Here is an 18,204-nt window from a genome sequence, read left to right as displayed (position 1 = left end):
CAGTTTGAAAGTGTATGAATATATATTTGTGTGCACACAGAGAGGATGTTAACAGATGTGGGGTTTTGGTTTTTTTTTGGTTTTTTTTTTTTTACAATCCTTATCACTCCTGTTTCCCGGTTTTTACGTGTGCATTCATGGTATATTAAGAAAGAGAACTATTTCTACATCTAACAACAAATAAAATTTAGTGAATAAATAAAAATAAGGTACTGTAAGACCTAATCCACTAAGATGCCTCAAAATTTCAGATAATTTTTTTTTCCAAAGAAGGAACCGATTTCCTGTATTGACAATCTTCTGGACACAGTCTGTTTCTGAAGAAATCCATAAGGCATACAAAAGCAGATATAAAAGAGAAGTACCACTGCATTTGCTTTTCTCTATATTTTCTCCCAAAGCATCTAGCCTATTAGACTCCTACCAGAGGCAGGAAACAGGCTAAATTGAGCTTTGGACTGACCTTTCATGGCTCTGCTTATATCCCCAGATTCGGAACCCTTCACTAACATTTGAAAGAACAATAAATTCAAATTTCTTACTGAAAATCTTTCTAGCTATCATAAGTTCAATCGTAACTTCTGATTAATATTTTTTTTTAATTACCTTTTAGTCACTCATTGATACCAATAGAAAAAAGTGATACAAAGCCTGGATGAAGAGTCATTTAAAACCATTTGTTTTTCTAAAGTTCATTAAGGAAATCTAACTGTATTTCATCACGAAGTTATCTCCAAAATAAAGCAAAGCTGCATATGAGTTTCATATTCATAAAAAAAGATTATGAAGCAAATTAACTTCACTTAGAATGACTGACTGTGTATAAAGTCATAAAATTATTATCTATTTAGAATTCCTTTCTCTGTAAAATGGAATATAAGTGCTTCATTAAAAACTAATCTGGCATTAAAACCAGTAAATTCCTTCATTGATGATTTGGAAATTTACTTCACTGACAGCTTGGGAGTACAAAAATTTAGAATAATGAATGAATTCTCATGTAGAACTGGAATTTTAAGACGTAATTTGTCTAACTCTGTCGGGAAGTTATGCTACGATCACATCTGTACTTTTCAAGACTGTATGTACCACGTTCAATAACAGTTCAACTAATTTACAACCTTACCTTGATATGCTTAATATATATTATGCCAACCTTACACAAATCAATAATGCAGGAAGAGTTCCCAGTAGGAACATGAATCAACATATCAACATTCATTTAGTTAAAAATCAATTTCTCATTGAGATAGGCTCAAGAAATACTATGCACATCTTTGAGATGCCCGCTGGGACAGCAGTCACGCACTCTTACATCCTATTTTAAAAGCGTTTAACACATGACATTCAGTCTAAAATGGCAGACAAGGAAGACGAATTAGTCTCAGACAACTCTCTCAATAACACAAGTCTTGTCATAAAGTTTGGTTTTTTTTTTTAAAGAAAACAAATAAACAACTGTCCTTCTCCCCACCACCAAATCTCTCCCTCTTCCCACACCCTCCAACAATCCTACTAATTTAATTATTTTCCCCTTCTCCTTCTCTCATTCTTTTCTACTTCATTTTCCCTCTGTATTTTTTTTAGGAGACATTCCCAAAGTTCAGAAAATAGATTAAACTCAAAGAGATTATAGACACCATGAAGACATAATATTACTTGTCCTTATGTGCTCTATTCCTTCCAGAATAACTGTTGCTAACCCCATACAAACATAAACTAGGACTCTAGTCCTCAAAATCATGAAACTTGCTTAAAAATTCCATAAGTGTTATTTATATACATGTGGGTGTATGTGCGTGTGTGCTCAATAGATGCACACAGGTTTACCATTCTTTTCATACAGTAGAGAATGCCAGAACTTTATCTTGATTTTTAAAACAATTAAAAAAAATTCTCATACCATTATTTCATCTATGTATTTTTAGTGAATATCACTGTATTATGTCAACAACTACTGCAGGAAAATTTTTTACTTCACAGAATTTTACATCTATTTTTAGATAGACAAATTGGAATATGTAAGTACTTCCAGATTCACCATGATCCAGAACATCTCTCAAGTTCTAAAAGTGATAATGGTCAATGAAATAAGAAAATATTGAAAACTTTAACCCAAAAAAAGAAACTTGACAGATTTCTACTAGTATCTCCATGCTTTTTTTGGAAGTAACAAAAAAATCAGGGATAAATTCCTTCTTCCAGATAAGCTCACCAAAAACGCAGAAACAGCACTCTGCCCAATTACATAATTTCTTCATAAACAGCAAATGACAATGCAATATTGGCGGTAATATTTTAAGTCAAATTTCACTTCCTGTGTCATGGAGACAGTTCTGAAGCACACTAGTCTTTTCATGGGTCAACTCAATGGTATAGTAGTCTCTTTGTAAGTAACTTTAAAAGAGGTATTCTACATAATTGCACTCCTAGGTCTACACTGTTCTTAAATATAGTCCACTTCCTGGACTGAAATCTTGCATTCCACTACTAACTTACACTAAATATTCAGTACTATCTATCTGGCTATATATATACACACACAGAGTCTCTGGACAATTCCCACAATATGAAAATTAAAGTGTCCTAACTACCACATAGAAAATCATAAAGACGAATTCCTCTACATCCACAAAATCAAAAACCATTCAAAAAAATCTTTGATATGTGACCTCATACACTGCTGCATTTTCCCTGAGCAGATCAGATCCTTAAGAGGAGCTCCAGCAAACAGCATCACTTTTGTAAGAAAAAGACTGTACCTTTCAGTGAGCACCTTTATGCCATGTGCAGGGTTTGAAACCTCCGAACCGAACCTCCTCACCTCTGTACCATTGGCCATTTCCCCCTGATTATCACAAAGAGTTGGAGACTGGAAAGTCAGGAAACAATTAGGGTTTCTAGGAGAAGAATCCACAGAAAAAAAATTCCAGCCATATCACCTGCTAATCATCAGAGCAATTTATTTTAGTGAACATTTTGTCATCATCAAACTATTTGTGGTCCAACAGGAATCAAAGCAACCCAGGGAAAAAAAAAAAAAAAAAAAGAAGAAAAACTTTTAAATACCCTTCTATAGTTACTAAAATTATCCATGTAGAAATTGGAAATGCCTTCTGTAACAGCAAAAATAAGTAACAATCTATTAGCTAAACCATGTAGTGCAAAAGGTTTTGAGAAACAAAATGTAATTATTTATTGGACGTTGAAGTATGTTCTGTTACACGGCATCAATCTTCCTCAGTAAAAATAAAATAGACATTAGAAAGAATTTAGAAAAAGTAGTTGAAAATATTCAACTTAAATACAGTTCTATAAAAAATGTAAAAAGTTGATTACCAGTAGCGTAAGAAAATTAAGAGTTTGGGTATAATTCCTCAAACGTCAATGCAGAACTGGGAATTTCACTGGTACTCAGTATTCTACTTGTTCATTATTACCTTTGTACCATTAAGCTAACTTAAAACATGTTCTAACAACTAATGTACTATGTTACTAACTGTTACAGTGTCCATGTGTTTCTGTTACGAGATTTATCTTAATTACTGTACAAACTATTATTTAACAGCAGAATGCACATGAAGGAGCCTGGTCGTTTATAACAAGGAAACTAATCTTACAATGGCCTTTGGGAAATCCCAAAGAGAACTTTTCTGTAACAAGAGCAATGGTGCAGAAAATCAGAACAGTCTTTTACCCAATCATTGTGGATGAGAGAGTGACAGCATATCTCTCAGATATATATTGACAGCATACATAAAATCAATATGATTCATGTCTGTCCAGGAACAGAAGCTTGCTTCACAAGAAAGCAAATGTGAGTTGAAATAACAGAATCTTATATCAAATAAAAGTTGGTCATTTTCACAGTCCTTGTATTTATCTTCTTCAAGCTATTCAGATTTCTTTTCACTTCATACATACAAGTTAGAAGTCCAAACAGTACACACCATTAAAGGAGAACCAGTTAAATAACTGTAAGTTTGAAACATACTACATGTTTCTGAAACATCAACACCATAAAGAATGAAATTCAGAAAACACTTCCAGGTGGCTGATGTTATTTGCAGAATAAGCTTTTTATCTACTAAAAGAGAAGTGGCAGAGGGCATGTTAAAAAAAGAAGGGACATGAGCTTGTAATTTATAGAATCATAAGGTTAGAATAGACCTCTAAGATTATAAAGTCCAACCGTTGACCTAATTACACATTTCAATATTTTTTCTACAAACCTATGAAACAGAAAAAAAGTGATACAATAAGTTTTTCCTACTTTCAAAAAACATGATGTGTATTGATTATTATGTGTTAAACAAATATAAGAACTGTCAAAACCCTTCTCTATACGTAACATAACTGACATTTGTCACACATGCATGAATAGTATTTTGGTATCGTTTCATTCTCTCGATGTTTAGAAAAATCTGCAAGAGCAAGATAGCCATCCACATTATAAAAGATCATGAAAGCATGTGCAGAGAGAAAAAGGTATATTGAGCATAGAATACCACACTACAAATGTTGAAGATGTCATAGTAGGCATAAATACATAAAGACAATGTTTGAGAAGGAATAAGAAAGAAGTACAAATATACAAATATATGATTTGGGCATTCTGGAAGAAGAAAGAGAGGGGCAGCTTGTCTTGTCTGGTTTTGATTTTGAAATTAAACCCATCTAATCAACTGAATGACAGACATTTCAGCTTTTTCCATAGCTACCACTCAGTGTACAATCTAAACACACCTGCAAGCAAATTAATGCCCGCACAGAAAATACTACTTTTTGTCATTTTTCTGTATTCAAAATAAGTGAAATGGGGAAAGTCTTGCCAGATCTTTTCTTAGTACTAAATGGTTTTACTTAGTCTAAATTTTATTTTAAAACAAGGACTCGATGGCTGTAATAAGAGAGGTAACTACTACTATAAGAGAGGCAACAAGCTACTTTTCTGTATCTTCTAGATACTATGTCTAAGAATGAAGAATATAAAAAACTTTTAAAATGCAAATATTATAATGAATGTGATTATTCAGAATATTGAATAAATACTATATGTCTGGATAGATTCTAAATCAGGTAAAATATAATAAACTTTAAAATCCCTGCATCACATAAAATATCCCTTTGCAACAGGACCAACAACCTCCCCACAGAGAAAGAAGAAACAGACCTAGATTAGTTACTGTAAAATCAATATAAAGAATTTACACCCAAACAAACTTTCACGTAAGTTCCCAGAGCAAATTTTCAAAATAATATCAATACCTAATACAAGAAAAGCAAAATGCTTTGGGTGCTAAGACACACAAAGAAAAGCATAGAGAAAAGAGAAAACCAGGCAAAAAATAGATAGTTCCCAAAGGAATAGGAACAGGGCAAATTCTGATGTGTAATATGAAATGTCTTGATCTGCACATTTAGTCACAAGATATTTTACAATACTTGGAGGAAAAAATAATTTGAACTCAAAATAAACTGTGATATTATGTATTCCAGCATTGAGCCCAGTGTCTCTTTGTACATATGCCAAACATATATGCCATACACACATACATCTGGGAAACTAACTTTTGTCTGGTGGTGTCCTGCCTCACTTGGCAGTGAAGAAATTAGAAGGAATCACAATGGAAATGATGATGCCAATTTAATTCATGCTATACTTATGACGCTTTTGAGCTTACTAGTTATTACACTCTAGAAAAAAAACCCAATACAAAATTACTGTAATGATATACTGTGGCACACTGTAGTATAGCAGTATTTTGTTGGGTATATTGGCAGGTATTTTGTTAATATGGTGTATAAGGTTATGCAACATTTCAATGTGAATCTTCTCAACAGGAGACTGAAAAACATTTGTGCCATTTTTTAATGTAGGAGTGAATGAAAGAGTATCTGGACTGGAGAACATGTAGTCTCACAGACTAGAACAGAAAAATTAATCAAAAGTAGCCATCTTCTGTGCATGTTGCAGGAAGTTTTCATTCTGTATTAAATTTTAATTCAGTTCACAAATTCTATACATTACTTTGAATTTGGTGGCCTTCTACAATGGGGTTACAGCACTGGTGGATAAAGGAAGAGCAACTGATTTCATCTACCTGGACTTGTGCAAAGAATTTGACTTTGTCCTGCGTGACATCCTTGTCTCTAAATTAGAGAAGCATGGATTTGATGGACAGACCGCTCAGTGGATAAGGAATTGGCTGGAAGGTCGCACTCAAAAGAGTTATAGTCATCAGCTCGATGTCCAAGTGGAAACCAGTGATAAGTGGTGTTCCTCAAGGGTTGGTATTGGGACCGGCAGTGTTTAACATCTTTGTTGGTTACACAGACAGTGGAATTGAGTGCAACCTCAGCAAGTTTGCCAGCAACACCAAGCTGTGTTGTGCGGACAACATGCTGGAGGGGATGGATGTCATCCAGAAGGAGCTTGACAGGCTGGAGAGATGGGCCCGTGCAAACCTCCTGAAGTTCAACAAGGCCAAGTGCAAGGCCTTGCACCTGGGTCAGGGCAACCCCAAGCACAGATACAGGCTGGGCAATGAGTGGACTGAGAGCAGCCCTGCAGAGAAGGACTTGGGCATGCTAGTGGATGAAAAACTGAATATGAGCCAGCAATGTGTGCTTGCAGCCCAAAAGCCAATCGCATCCTCGGCTGCATGAAAACAATTGTGGCCAGCAGGTCGAGGGAGGCCATTCTCCTCCTCTACTCCACTCTCATGAGAACCCACCTGGAGTGCTGCATTCAGTTCTGGGGTCCCCAGTGTAAGACAGACGGAGCTGCTCAAGCAGGGCCAGAGGAGGGCCATAAAGGTAATCAGGGGGCTGGAGCACCTCCCCTATGAGGACAGGCTAAGAATGTTGGGGTTGTTCAGCCTGGAGAAGAGAAGGCTCTGGGGAGACCTTCTAGTGGCCTTCTGGTACTTATAGGGGGCCTACAGGAAAGATGGGGAGGGACTCTACCAGGGAGTGTAGTGGTAGGACGAGGAATAATCGTTTCAAACTGAAAGAGGGTAGATTTATATTAGATACTAGGAAGAAGTTCTTCCCTGTGACGTGGTGAGACACTGGAACAGGCTGCCCAGAGAATTTGTGGATGCCTCTCCATGGAAGTGTTCAATGACAGGTTGGATGAGGCTTTGAGCAACCTGGTCTAGTGGAAGGTGTCCCTGCCCACGGCAGGGAGGTTGGAACTACATGATCTTTAAGGTCTCTTCCAATTCAAACCATTTTATGGTTCTACAAATTCTAAATTTCCTTAGCTGATCTTATTGCCTTGAAAAAATCCTGTGACGTGCATCCTGAACATGGAAAAATGTGTCTTAAATGGATAAGCAACTCAATGAAATTAGTAACAGTATGTACATGCTTATATGAAAGTACTTTCCATAACCAGGTTCACAGGTGATTAGAATATACATACCATTACAAATTGCCAGTGCAAGAGGAAGGGTCCTGTTAATGAAAATATATGATCTAAAGAGCTAGCATAGAAGCTCTTAAAGGCTGTTGCTTTTTTTTTTTCCACTGAAAGAGGACAAGGTATTGCTCAAATCTTAGTCAAAACTAATTGTTTTTGCAGAAGTACTGTAGGAAACCATTTTGGAAGCTATAGTTGGGTAACTGCACGTCCTACACTCTGGCTTTGACACTTCCAGTGTAAATTGTAATTATTATTTATATAAGAATTAGGTTTTACATTGATGAGAAAGTTAATTATTGCACACACTACTAAGCAGCTTCCAAATGGATATAACTAATTATCTATAGAGATCCTGAACATTTTATATACAGTGGATTGTAGGAAAGGCACTTTCATTACAAGATCTATTTTCTGCACCTTCAAACTTTCCCCTTCACAAGTCCTGTTTGGGCTATTATATTTGTGCTTTATCCTACTCCAAGTGTCTTGTCAAAAAACCTTTGCATGAAGTTCTTTTCTATACTTCTGTTAACTTTTACATAAGAATGTACTATTATTTATACATTATTTATATGGTCTGATATTCAACATTTATTTTATGCAGGAAAAATATTTTCTTACATATTGGTTGTATATTTTGAGACATACTGATTGCAATATTGTGAGATAAGAATATAAATACAAAATATAAATACAAAATTTGTGTAATGTCTCAAAGTGGTACAAGGAAGTAATCACAGGATTTTGCGAAAGCACTTCAGAATTTTTTTTCATGGTTGGCATGTCTAGTACCAATCATAGCACCATTTAACATTTTATCACACGGACATCACCTGTAATACAACCTGACAAATCAAAAGATCAGTCTGGCTCAGAGCATAGTAGAATTAAATAAAATTTAAAAGTTAAACGGAATGCATAGGGAATATTATGAGGAATTCAAATTTTACAGGTCAGGAATTACATGTGAAAATTTAGATTACTAAAACTTTGAAACCTAACTTGCTAATTCATTTGTGTGTAAGAATAATTTAAGAGAGGAATAGACCTTTTATTTGACGTGTTTTCAATAAAGCTGAAAACTGTAAATTATGTTAATAAAATACTGTCCTTGAAGTGCAAGCATGAACACTGAATCCACAGTCTCCTATAAACTACCCTTTTGATTATGATAGTACAAAAAGTTTAAAAATTCATTTTATGTTGAAGTAATTTTAGTGAGTCAGAGGAAGGGTTAACCACATAACTGATTATCTTTGCACACTGGAGATAGTTTACAGGATCAGGCTGGAACAGAGATTAGGTTCAAAGTATGCTTCAGCTCTGATATCAAATGGAAACCAGACATTGGATTCATACTGAACGGCACTAAAATTTCATAAGCTATTCTCACATTGTCCAAGTTCAAATGTTACAGCACCCTTGTCGGTGTGTCATTATTGTGATATCCTTAGACCACAGCCATGTCATGGGACAGAACTGTGCCTCGGGAGCGTTCCTGTGACAGGATAGGATCTCAGTCTGGAGGCCAAGGCTGGGAAGGTGCCCTTAAGCCTACTTAAACAGAGATGAAAACAACCACTGTGTCAAAGTACAAGCAACTGTATCAAAAACTAAGGCAATATTATCTGAATCATTTTTTAACACCCAGCAGGGTCCAGGCAGGCAGTAAAAGCTCCCTACTAACAGCAGAAATGGCATCGAAGAGAAGGCATCTGGGTCTAAATCCTACCAGAAGAAACTTTTGATCCACAAGTGTGATAAACGATTCTTCTCAACCTTTCAGATTGGTTACTGGCTACAGAGTCAGAATCAGATTTAAAGAAAAAAATTGTGTATCAAACTGCAGTAATATTTTGCTTTAGGGTATTTGGAAACACTGCAAGTTAGGCTGTAAAAGACCTACCACATATTTGAAATATAAGTGGATATAGGTAATTTTAACAGTTATCTCCTGAATTTCTCTGAATGGTAGATCTCTTCCAGTGCCTTTTAAATTATTTAATTTTCAAAGTTTATTCTTTTTTAACTGTTTTTTTACTTAATTATTTAAATTTTTAATATTTCTTCCCCTTTTGGAGGCTCTCTATCCCATAATAACCAGATCAGGTTAAATTATGTAGAGACAACCACTGACTAAATTTGTATCAATTTCCTACCATTGCCAGGAAATATCACTATGGGTAAACTACAAAAACTTTGATTGTATTATTTAAGATAGTTCGTGTTCATCTACTTCAGTCTTCTCCCATCAGCTGCCCACAAATTTCATGAGTATTCACTTTTTTAATTTATTAGTGCACTTGGTTAGCAACAGACAGCAAGTAGATGGTCTGCAATACTATATATTTGAAGAGGGCTACACTTTTTAGCACAAATATATAGACATTCTCTTTAAGATTAATTCTATGCTAAATAGAGGAAGATTCTAAGAATAATCTCAGCATCTATGATGCAGTTCTAAAGAGTCAGGCATAATAATGAGTATTACTTTAAAATATAGCAACTAAACACGGGTAACTAAAACAAGTGACTCCCACTTCCATCACAAATTCTCTGTTTTCTTGACCTTTGCATAGCACAATCAAGTAGGTTTCCTCTTTGCCTCCATTGAACCAATATAGAAATAATTTTGCTAGTGGATGATGATAAAGAATCCAATTTTCTGTTATCAGTTACATTTCTACAGATCATTCTATTAAAACAATGCAGAATGCAACTCATTTCGGAATGAATTAAAGGAGTGCTTAGCCTAAAAGTTCCAGAGAATAACAATGAATGAAAAGATCATGTTTTTCAGGATGAAGTTGAAGGAATATATTCAGTCTGTTTATTCACACGTCACATTTAAAATCTGAGTACAACTTAGTGTTAAAACCTAAAGCCGTGAAACTAACATTTAGCTGAATCTATAATCTCCTGTTTTGTGCTGTTGTAGTATTTACAAATTCATATACAAGTGGTAACTAGTGAGCCATCTAATAAAGTCACTTCTGTCAGTATATCACATTCTTCAAAATCACTTTGCATGGTAATAGGTTTGCTTCCTTTCTCCTCACTTCTTTCTTTGTGTAGTCAGTAGAGCTTCCCTTCTGCGTGTTGTAAAAAATCAGCTAGGTTTCAAATACATTTGGAACGATTTTATTGAGATCTTTATATTGTGACATTCTGCCAACATTTTAGAAAGGGGCTTCAAATAAATATTCTAACCTACTGTGCATATCTGACACATGCATGCTGATGGGAGAGATGAGAAATTTGCATTTATGGTAGAATTCTTTATAATAGGAGAGAGACCAGTGCTTGACCATCAAACTTTCAAGAGATTCATTTACTAGAAATGTTGGCATTCAGTTTCTGAAGGAATACAAAATATATTGTTAGACAATATATTGCTAAAGAACACTCCCCAATTCATGTAATCCCACGTATATTTCTATATTGATAATACTATCCCATACATTGCAGAGTATTCCACTGTTGCTTTTTGCATAAATCTTATCTCTTTTCGATCTCTGACATTTGGTTTTCATCTTACGAATGTCCAACTCTTAAGAGACAACTTTCTCTTTCCTAGACAGACATGGTAACAGTGTCCACAGAAGAAATTAACTCCATTGCAGGAAAGATTTAACCTATATTTCCATTATTAAGATACTCCTTTTTAACAGAAGATCCTGAGAGCATAAACTACCTTATCACTGACTGCATAGTCCATACAGAAGAATAAAATGCACCAGAGAGAAAATAACTTCAATCAAAACACTTTCAAAGTTCACTAACCTAATAACATTGTCCAGAAAAGTATCAATTTGTCATAGTAAGTATTTCAAGAAATAAGCCTATTAAACCAAGATTGAGCTGAAGTACCACAAAAATTCAACTTTGCAATACTTAAATTTAATAACATGCTCAGCCAAATGCAAAATTCCATTTCCTGCTAGATCAAAATTTAATTGTTTTACTTCATTATTTAATAATAACAGTGCATTCTATTAAAAGGCTTATTTATTACTGTTTTTATTTGCTACTACTCAAAAACTCCAACTAAACACTCTCCCTTTGTATAAAGTCCAGAAGATAGAGAATGTAATATTTTTTAGTGGAAGTAAATTCCCTAAAAAAAAGTATTTATATTTTTGCAACGTAAAATCCCCCAAGACCACCTCACTAAAAAAAATATTTCTGAATTACTTCAAAGAGATTGCACATAGAAAAGTTTGCAGAACTGGACCCAGAGATAGAAAGAACAAGACATTTACTCCTTCCTGTTCACTTCCTGCATTCCACCTGATTACATTAATGAAATATCCACTAGCACAACAAAATAAACACACAATACATTAGTTCAAGGCCACTTACATGTTGAAATTATTAACCACTTTACAATGCTAATAACACATAAAATATAATTTTTCCAAATCAGTATTCTGCTTAAAGATACTACTGAAAACACACTGAAATAGATAAGGTATATTCACGATTGTATTGACTTACCCTGGTAGAAGAATTCACCAAGGAACCATTCAGATTGCCAGTGTTGCACTTGAAATTCAAATGTTGATCAGGATGGTGATTTGCTTCCCAGGTTCCCAAATCATGCACCACTGACTTGTCAGAATTTGCAGATATTTTCTGGAAGGCAGTGCAAGTCATTCCTGTGAAACTAGATGGCTTGATCATAAAGGCCTCCAGAGCAATATTATGAGATACCTGTGAAAACAATGAGAAGCAGATATGTTGCTAACTCATTAAGCTTAATTACACTATTATATGTGCATTGTTATTTACTGAATACACTTGCATACATATTCATAGGGTAAGAAAGAAAACGAAACTTATTGAAAAAACTGGTATCAGATTCTACAATGGCATAGTGGGTTTACTTGATTCTTCTTCAGGAATATATCAGCTTATATCTCTTACATCTGTTATTTATATCAGTTTTGCAATTGTGTCATTATCAGCTTCAACAGAATGAATCATGATTTAAAGCAATACAAAGTGAACTAGCAACAACAGTTGTAGAAATTATTTAAAAAATGAACAAGGATGTGCTTTGTACCTCAAAAATGAAACAGAAAACTTCTTAGTCATTTGGTGGACGGATTGGTTTTTTTACAGATCTTGTTCCATTAGAATATTGAACATGACTTTATGGTTCAATGCAACACCACATTACAGGTCTTTGGCCTGCTCTTTACTAAAGTGATGTGTCTAGGTGGAAATTGTAACACAGTGCAGATACATGCGTCTCCATCTTAAACTAGTATATTCATTTCAGCACAGTTCTGTGCATCATTTAAATAGCTCATGTAATAATCAGGTTGACTAGCTTAGACTGGCACCATGCTGATTGGACTATATGGTTTCTGCTTCCAGGAATAGATTGTTCAGCGATATGTGGCTGTACGTATTTTGTACATTGATTGCAACGTAAAGATAGCTGAGTTAAGCCACAAATTAGCAGGTTTATCAGAAGGATACATAGACAAACATGGCAGTTTTATATTAGTGTACTTTGTTATGCAAGCTAGCAACATAGAAATACCTTTAATCCACTTAGTAAAAATCAGTGTGAATCCTTCAGAATTTGGGGCATCTTGCCAACAAGAAATTACTTCACTGAAGAAAATCCATTAATTCATACTAATAAACAAACTAAAGAAAACATTTTGCATAAAAAATAAGGGCAGGTTAGAGGGTATCCTAACCATGTAAAAGTCATGGGACTACCAGAACAATGAAACCTTATCATGAACATGCCATTCTTAGCATATAGAAGAGATGAGTAAAATGCAAGGTAAAACAGTGTTCATCATGTAGCGTTGTAAAACAAGCTACAAAATGGATACAGATGAACTCAGAGTGAATTATCCACGGAAACAAGCCACAGTCAGGTACATGTTATGAAAAGACACAAGCTAACCATGTGTCTAAGCAGTACAGATACAGAAAATGATAATGTCATGAACGACAATGAAATGTCCATTTCCTAAATCTCAGATAAAGGCACCACTCAGCAGAAGGACCAAAGGGGATTGTTACCTGAGAAAGCTGAGAGCAGTGCTGAAGGTTGCAAAGACTGAGAGCGCAATCAAAAAACCACGTTGCAATTAACCTAAAATATTCTGACAGCCTCATCAGCTGGAGAATGAAATGAGAGGCCCACCACTGACCTGAGACTGGCCTCCTTGCCATGGCCTGGCCACCACTGGGCTGTGACTGGGCTCAGTTACCATCACTAGGCCTGACCCTCGCCCTGATCTGTAGCCTCACGTTCCCCTCCTGGCCTCATCACCGCCCCTGAGGATGTGCCTCTGGGCTGGGGCTGCCTCCGGCCTGCCCCGCTCCCTGGCTGGGCACAGTGGGACAGGCCCTGGCTGGGGAGGCTCTGGCCCTTGCAGCATCCTGACAACAACTTTGTCTGTGTGACTTCTCTAAGATTTTAAATACCATACAGCAGAATAACGTCTTTGGTTTACTGTTATATGATCATTAAATGAAACAGATCATATTTTATATGTACATATGAAAGTATCTAGCATTTGAAAGTCGCTGCTGTCGATTCTTCCAGCAGCATGTTTTGTATGCCATTTGACAGCAAGAGAGGCTTAAGAGGATCTAAACCAAGGTGGTACTTCCCTGAGGTTTTTCTGACCTTGAAATCAGTTATTCCACAACCTCATTGAACTGGAAAAACATTTTTATCTTCCAAAATGATGTCAGAGTAACAGTCAAGGCTCCCAGGTAGCTTTTCAATGTACAGGGAACGCAGTTGTGCATATGTTATATGACTGACACAGTTTATAGGGGTTCCTGATTTTCAGGAATTGTATTATAAGATAGCGGCTACCTAAGCTTTGGGGAATTTATTTGCTGTTGTTTAAAATAAAGAAAGTGGATGCAATTTCTGCGAGACAGTTTGCTGGCTGGCCTCCCAAAGGAACAGAAGTATTTGGTATTGCATGAGATGACACCAGAAAACTCCACAGCTTTGTTTATTTACAAATTGCACTCAACAGTAAACTAATTCTCTTACAGAAAACTATAAGCAGTAGAAAGATAAAGCATGGTAAAAAGGTTAGTGACACAGATCTACATTTGAGTACATAGAATTACTGTTCACGGTAACACCAACAGCATCCTAAAGCAGTGACAAGGGAAAAAAAAAAAAAAGATCATTGGCACCTGATGTTTAAAAGAAATTTAACTATAAAGCAACAGAGCCCTCCTAGCTGTCACATTGCAAAATACCTTTAAAAGGCATATTAATGTCTCTAATTCATTTTTTTTTATGTAAATGGAATTAAATAAAACCTTCCTTTAGAAAACACTCCAATATATTTTTGTCTTTGTTTGAAAGACTGCTTTTCTAAAAATATACAGCGAAGGATCTAAGGCCATTATGCTATTTGGCTCAGCCTATAATTCAGCTCAGTGTATAACTGGGGGTTGGGTTTTTTTTTACTTTTATACCTTATTGCTGTAATTGAAACTAACAGTGAACTCACTTTTAAATAGTGTATTTGTGTAAATGCAGTGGATAATTGAGAAAATAATAAAGGTTGTTTAAAATCAATCAAGCAAATTGTCTACATTTAGCCTGTACCTGGGGTTAAACTATAACAGTCTCTCTATCACCTGACAACCCCTTACCAGCCAGGAAAGGAAGTTGGGGAAAAAGGAGAACAGACCCAGGGGTAGAAGTGAGAACAGATTTTAATCAGATAACACCAACACCAACAGAGCTATACAGAGTTATACTCAGTCAAATTAATATCCAGTCATCAGGAGAAGAAAGAAGCCAGAGGAGGAGCAGGAGGAGCCCAGAGGGAACCCCACAGGAGATCCACTTCCTCACTATCCTTCCCCCTTTATAATGACCATGACATTATGGTATGGGCTACACCTGTAGCTAACTCAGGTCAGCTGCCCTGGCTGACTTAGCTTCCCTAGCATGGCTGGCCTACGATCCTATCCCAGCCAAACCAGAACACAAACCAATTCAAGGAGTGATAAGACTTTAAAGTATTTATATAAAATTCTAAAAGGGTAAGTTGCAAGCCGCTGCTTTAGATGCATTTCTGCTATTTAGATGCTGAAACTGACAAAAAGACAGTTTCTCTGTGTCCAAATTACAATCCCTCGGTATCTAACTGACAAATTCAGGTAGGTGGAGGCCAAGGAATAAGAACAATTATTTCATAGTGTTACAGTTTCCTTCTAAAACACTAAAACTAACCACAAATGAGTAACCTTTATGAAAAGATAAACCTTTTTTGATAATTTTCTAAATGCTTTAAGTAAGTATTGTCTAGAATCCTCTCTGAAAGGCATATTAAAATCTTCAAGTAACAAGGAAGAATGTTATCTTTTATCAAAAATTTCACTCACTCAACCTGGACCTTTCAAAAAAACCCCATATGGTACAATGGCAAGAACAATAGAAACTTAGTGAATAGTTAAGATAGTGTTGTGAACAGTTTATTGTAACAATAAATACAATAAATCAAAGTCAAGAAAACACACTTTTTAATACCATCAGTGATACTAAAAAAAAATATTTTGGTCTTCCAAATAGAATCCAGGAGAATAAAAAAAAAATAAATCACAAAATCCAAGTATATCTACGTAAATCAGCTACGCTGTGGCTTACACAATCTCTCTTCTCTACATATTAGTTGGGTGTAAAAATTGTGAGGAAATATGACATTTAAAAAATAAATTCTGACAAAAAGCTGTGTAATTTTATGAAATACCTTTGATATAACTTGAATATTATTGGTCAGTATTTGACTTGCAATATGTTCCACACATCTTACAATCCTGGTGCAGGCTTTGTCTTCCTTTTGAGCCATCCACAACACACGGTCATCGACCAACATTATGTTGCTGGCAATTTCAATAAGAGCATCCCCAATCTGGAAGAGAAAAAAAAACAAAAACCAAACAACAAAAACCCCAAAATGGTATTGGCCTGGAAAACTCACAAGATTAGGAGAAGAGTACACCAGAGTACAAGTGAAAGCAGGCACCTTACTTCTCTTGGTGACCACCATTCAAAGACAATTTTGATTCTATTAAGAAAACTAAACGGATTGAAAATTAAAGACCAAGAGAAGAAAAGTGCAACTGACTTCAAGGAAAAGCTTTTTTTTTATTCACAATTTTAAAGCTTATCTTCTAGATACACCACAAAAATTTAGTCTCTCATTGGGTGATAAATGGAATCCCAGAATCATCACCCTCTTTCTTAAATTAATTAAAACTGATGATGCCCCTCTAAAGAACTGCTTCATGTTTAATCAAAGGATCTTTGGAGAGGGGAAAAAAAGAAAAAAAAGAGGGGAAAAATATATTGAAAGACATTTTTGTTACAGACATAGTGGGGTAAATTTGAGATATAACTCAAGTGCTGATACAAACCTATAGGAGGTTTGAAAAAAGGAAAGAAAAAGAGAAAAGGATGCTGAGGGGAGACCTTATCATTCTCTACAACTATCTGAAAAGAGGTTGTGGCAAGGTGAGCATCGGTCTCTTTTCCCAAGTAACAAGAGATAGGACAAGAGGAAATTGGACGTTAGGAAAAATTTCGTTGCCAAAAGGGCTGTCAAGCAATGGAAGAGGCTGCCCAGGGAAGTGGGAGTCACCAACACTGGAGGTAGTTAAAAGACACATAGATGTGGTGCTTAGGCACATGGCTTAGTGGTGGACTTGTCAGTGTTAGGTTAACAGTTGCACTCGATCTCAAAGGTCTTTTCCAACCTAAACTATTCTATGATATCATCTCATTGGCTATACAGAAAGTATAGGCCTATTTGGATGTTTTAATTCACTTTTGTGGCTAACCCAAACTGCTAAATCTTTGTTTTGCCAGATGGTATTTTGCAGATTTTGGTAAGTATGACTATGTGCTTCAAATTTCTATTAGTATATTACATTTAGAAAGAATAAAAAATACTGTGAGTATTTTTTATGATTATTTCAAATTGAAATTAAAACACTTTTTAAAATTCTAAAACAATTTAAGTGAGATTTCAAAATTAACATTACCATTTTACCATTATTTTTGAAGGCAAAGATATGCCAAAGGTACACAAGGTTGTCACAAATAAACCTGAATGAATAAGTATATAGAAAAGAAAGAATGACCGAGAAGCCAAAGAAAAGTTCAAGAGGCTAAAAAGTCGAACTAATAGAAACTGAAAAATAAGGCAAATACACAGATAATTCAGTGGGAAGGAAAAGAAATTCAGCAATGGTGAAAAAGGTTTAAGAAATGACTGAAGTTTTGAAGTTAGTTCTGCATTTTCAATAAAAAACCACAAGAATTTCACATGCATTGCATGGGACAGAAATAATTAGACTATACATGAAATCTTATGTGACTGTTCCTGAAATATTTAATCTATTTTTGAGAACACAATTTCTAGATAATTCTAGATGGCTTTTAACAGTGTGACAGAGTTATTGATACAATGAATAATAACAAAACACATGCAATACTGAAGTGATTTATGAGAAACGATTAAAGCATAAACCACTCAGCTAAACAGTAAGTTAATGAGGGCAGAACAATAGTCTATAAATATACAGAAGGAGAGATATAAGAAAAGGAAGTAATTTATATAATAATTAAATGCATTAATGAAAAGTAAAGGCATGGCATTAAAAAATACAAAAATTTGGGCTAATATGTGCACATGTTCCCGACAAAATGCAATATGTGCAAATATGTCCCCAGTGCAGCTGTTAAAGCTCGCTTGTTGTAG

The 18,204-nt window shown here is 35.3% G+C and overlaps 1 protein-coding gene across 2 annotated transcripts in view; it reads right to left on the bottom strand.

Moving 5' to 3' along the window:
* LOC104352288 (adhesion G protein-coupled receptor A3) overlaps positions 1-18,204 on the bottom strand; it is a 280,884-nt gene that overhangs the window by 113,030 nt on the left and 149,650 nt on the right. For both annotated transcript variants that reach the window (XM_086466587.1, XM_086466588.1), the window contains 2 exons: positions 16,192-16,353; positions 11,927-12,142 (listed from right to left, as the gene is read on the bottom strand). In XM_086466587.1, coding sequence (XP_086322713.1) covers positions 11,927-12,142; positions 16,192-16,353 — 378 coding nt within the window. The remainder of the gene's footprint in view (positions 1-11,926; positions 12,143-16,191; positions 16,354-18,204) is intronic.

This window comes from Leptosomus discolor, chromosome 6 (assembly GCF_034619465.1).
Source record: "Leptosomus discolor isolate bLepDis1 chromosome 6, bLepDis1.hap2, whole genome shotgun sequence".
Taxonomy (NCBI): Eukaryota; Metazoa; Chordata; class Aves; order Leptosomiformes; family Leptosomidae; genus Leptosomus; species Leptosomus discolor.
The sequence above is the reverse complement of the archived record's forward strand: the minus strand, read 5'-3'. Positions and strand labels throughout refer to the sequence as shown.